Here is a 3,056-nt window from a genome sequence, read left to right as displayed (position 1 = left end):
TTTTTGGTTTTTCGAGACAGGGTTTCTTTGTGGTTTTGGAGCCTGTCCTGGAACTAGCTCTTGTAGACCAGGCTGGTCTCGAACTCACAGAGATCCGCCTACCTCTGCCTCCCAAGTGCTGGGATTAAAGGCGTGCGCCACCACCGCCCGGCTCACTGTAGACTTTTTAAACACTTGCTGGGTCAATGAACGGACCCATTTCTTCAGCAAATTTGTCATGAAGGCCCAGTGACAGAGCCAGCCATTGGCTATTCATCCTCTACTGTTGCCAAGACACTGCCTACGACCTTCCACTAGGAGAGAACATGCTGTTTGGAAAGATGCTGCAAGGGCTGGAGAGATGGCTCCTCAGTTAAGAGTGGAGAGCTCTTCTACAGGACTAGAGTTCATTTCCAGCCCTGACAGCAATCCCCTAGCTCCTGCCCATTGCCTTAATAACGCAGCTCTTTACCTCCCAAAGCGTGAGAAGCAGAGGGTGATATATGACAGTGGATGGTTGTTTTAGTGTTCAGTCCCTAGCCAGGCTGTTGTTAAATTTTAAATGCTCACTGGAGATGAGCAGGGAATAGCCAGGACTGTGTATGTGCTTAGACTGGAGCAAGGGCAAAGGCTAGGAAGAGGGAGGAAACAGCTAGAGAAGAAGAAACCATGGCTGGGAGGGAGGAGGCAACTGACAAGCTGTGTCCAGGGCATCTTTTGAATCACCCAGAGGGCACTGGTGACCTCCAGCATACAGAACCAGGATTCGGGCTATTAAATGTGGATGTGAAAAGAAAATGAGCGGACAGGCTGGGGAAACCGTGGGATACTAGGCTTATAGAGCAGGCAGACAGAAAGACAGCATGACCCTTCTCGCGGAGAGCCTGCCAATTTGAATAGATTTAATTTCACATCAAAGAACAGCTTGTGCCAGCCTCTGTAGGCTGAAAGGAAACATCATAGTTCCCTATATTTAATCAGATGTTCAGCTGAGCAGGGGGTCCCTGTGGTACAGCTGGCTCCCCAACCCCAGCTTCAAATCTGACAGACTCCATGGGCTGAGCATCCGGAAGGAGTACAGCATCCCCACGGTGCGGTCAGGCTTCCTGCTCAGCCCCACAGGCTTCGCTTTCCTCTTCTCCCCAACACAGGAGAATGAATGGGAAACCATGAAGGAGAAATAGAAGCAACCACTTTTAAGTGGTCCAGACGGATATTGACAGGGCAAGGTGGGACCACGTCTCTGGCCTCCATCCCTGGCATTTTCATGGGCTGTTTTGTCTTGGAGTTCACTCCCTTCCTTTATCCTTCCACCTTGAGCTTTGCTTTTTCTGCTGGCTCTCGCTTCTTGACCCGGAGATAAGGCTCTGCCTCCCACTTGCCGTCGACATGGCGGAATTTTGCCTGGGCTCGCCAACAGAAGACAATTGGCTCCCATCTTATTAGGGGGAAAGGCAGATTGTGTCTGTAAAGCCAGGGCAGGAAAATAGCAGCTTACTGAGACAAAACAGCTCTTAAAGCAAAGAGAAATAAAAAAGTCACGAGGGGGCTGGAGAGACTCAGTAGGCAAGAGCACTTGCAGGGGACCCTTATGTGATTCCCAGCACCCACATCAGGTTGCTTAACACCACCTATAACTCCAGTTCCAGGGGATATGGCGACCTCTTCCAGTCTCCTTGAATACCAGGCACACTCACACTGCACATATAGACATGTGGTCGCTCACATATAAACATCAAATTATAAATCAGTTTTTAAGTTTATAAGAAAGGAACAAATGGTACCTCCACCTGCTTCACCCTATAGAAGAGAGAACATCTTGACAAAATGCTGGAGATGCCGGAGTTGTGGGATAGCTGCGGAGGAGAGCGGCTCACAGAGTGGAACCAGCCCCTGAGACAGAAGAGTGTTGCTGTCAGCAAAACCGAAAGGAGTTGGAGATCTGAAGAGCGTCTGACTTCAGACATGGAGATGCGGAGTCTGGGCCCACCTGTTTAACTGAGTTACATTTAGAATACATTTGAGGAAATAGATTTTTTTTGTTTTCATTTTTATTACACTTAATTAGTTTATTGAAACAGGGTCTTTCTACAGCAACCTGACTATCTTGGAACTCACTCTGTAGACCAGGCTGGCCTCAAATTCACAGAGATCCGCCTGCCTCTGCCTCCTCAGTGCTGGGATTAAAGGTGTGTGCCATTACTCCAGGCTTAAAAACAAAAAATTAAACCAATTCCAAGGATGGGACTCAGGTTGCAATGGATGCCAAGTCTTACCCACTGAGCCATCCTTGCAGCCTGGGAATCAATTTGTAAGGACATCTATAATGAATATTTGATAAATTATCAGATTAGCCCTTGGTATCCCCTTAATCTGCAGTTACCATCTTTGAAGGCCTGAAGAGTCAGTGTTGAAGAGGAGAGGGGCAGAGAGGAGAGGGAGGGGAGGGGGAAGGGAGGGAAGAGAGGGGAGGGTGGAGGAAGGAAGGAAGGAAGGAAGGAAGGAAGGAAGGAAGGAAGGAAGGAAGGAAGGAAGGGAAAGGAGGGGCGAGCTCAGCCTTGGCTTGCAGAAGTGGTCCCCAAGAGGGAAAAGGCTCCACCAGGCTTGCAGTACTTTGCCCCCTCCTGAGACCACCCAGGAGCGCACTCTGGGTCCCACAAGGCAGGCTTCTTCTGAACAATCGGCTGCACGTTGCCCCACCCTCTGAGTCAGAAACCAACACAGAATCTTAGCAACAAAACTGATGGGTGGGCGGACCTTATTCCGATTCCGCGCTTTTACGACTTGTCAACCTGTCTTCCCCTACTTAGGATTTGTCACGGCTCCAGCTTTCCTTCGAGATAATCCGTAAACATCCACACATGACTCAAGCCAAATATTTGTTGCTGTTCAAAGTATACCATAGCGTACCCAGGTTCTCTTCCAGCTGGTGAGTCACCGCTCACACGGGCCGGGCGCCAGCTCCACCTGCCCGGGCGCTCTCTGCACCGGGTTATCACCCCACCCGCCTAGCCTCTGCTCTGCGCATGCTCAGGCAGGGCTGAGATTGGGGGTGGGGGCAGAGAGAGAGAGAGAGA

At 50.1% G+C, this 3,056-nt stretch overlaps 1 protein-coding gene across 4 annotated transcripts in view; it reads right to left on the bottom strand.

The window, feature by feature from the left end:
- The window catches only part of LOC126514413 (uncharacterized), a 5,267-nt gene extending 2,255 nt beyond the window's left edge, over positions 1-3,012 (bottom strand). The window contains exons 1-2 of one of the 4 annotated variants that reach the window (XR_007595569.1): positions 2,890-3,012; positions 1,764-1,977 (exon numbers count right to left, since the gene is read on the bottom strand). Coding sequence is in view for 1 of the 4 variants with exons in the window: in XM_050163321.1 (XP_050019278.1) it covers positions 965-1,444; positions 1,764-1,946 (663 nt within the window). In the remaining 3 variants the exon portion in view is untranslated. Of the gene's footprint in view, positions 1,445-1,763; positions 2,850-2,889 lie in introns of those variants that run through there. The other 3 variants (XR_007595568.1, XM_050163321.1, XR_007595567.1) reach the window with 3 other exon arrangements.
- Between the last annotated feature and the right edge of the window lie 44 nt (positions 3,013-3,056).

The sequence above is a fragment of the Alexandromys fortis genome, unplaced genomic scaffold (assembly GCF_014885135.2).
Source record: "Alexandromys fortis isolate MF-2015 unplaced genomic scaffold, M_Fortis_MF-2015_v1.1 scaffold_17, whole genome shotgun sequence".
NCBI classification, from domain to species: domain Eukaryota; kingdom Metazoa; phylum Chordata; class Mammalia; order Rodentia; family Cricetidae; genus Alexandromys; species Alexandromys fortis.
Note: the sequence above shows the minus strand (reverse complement) of the source record. Positions and strands in the feature narration are given on the sequence as shown.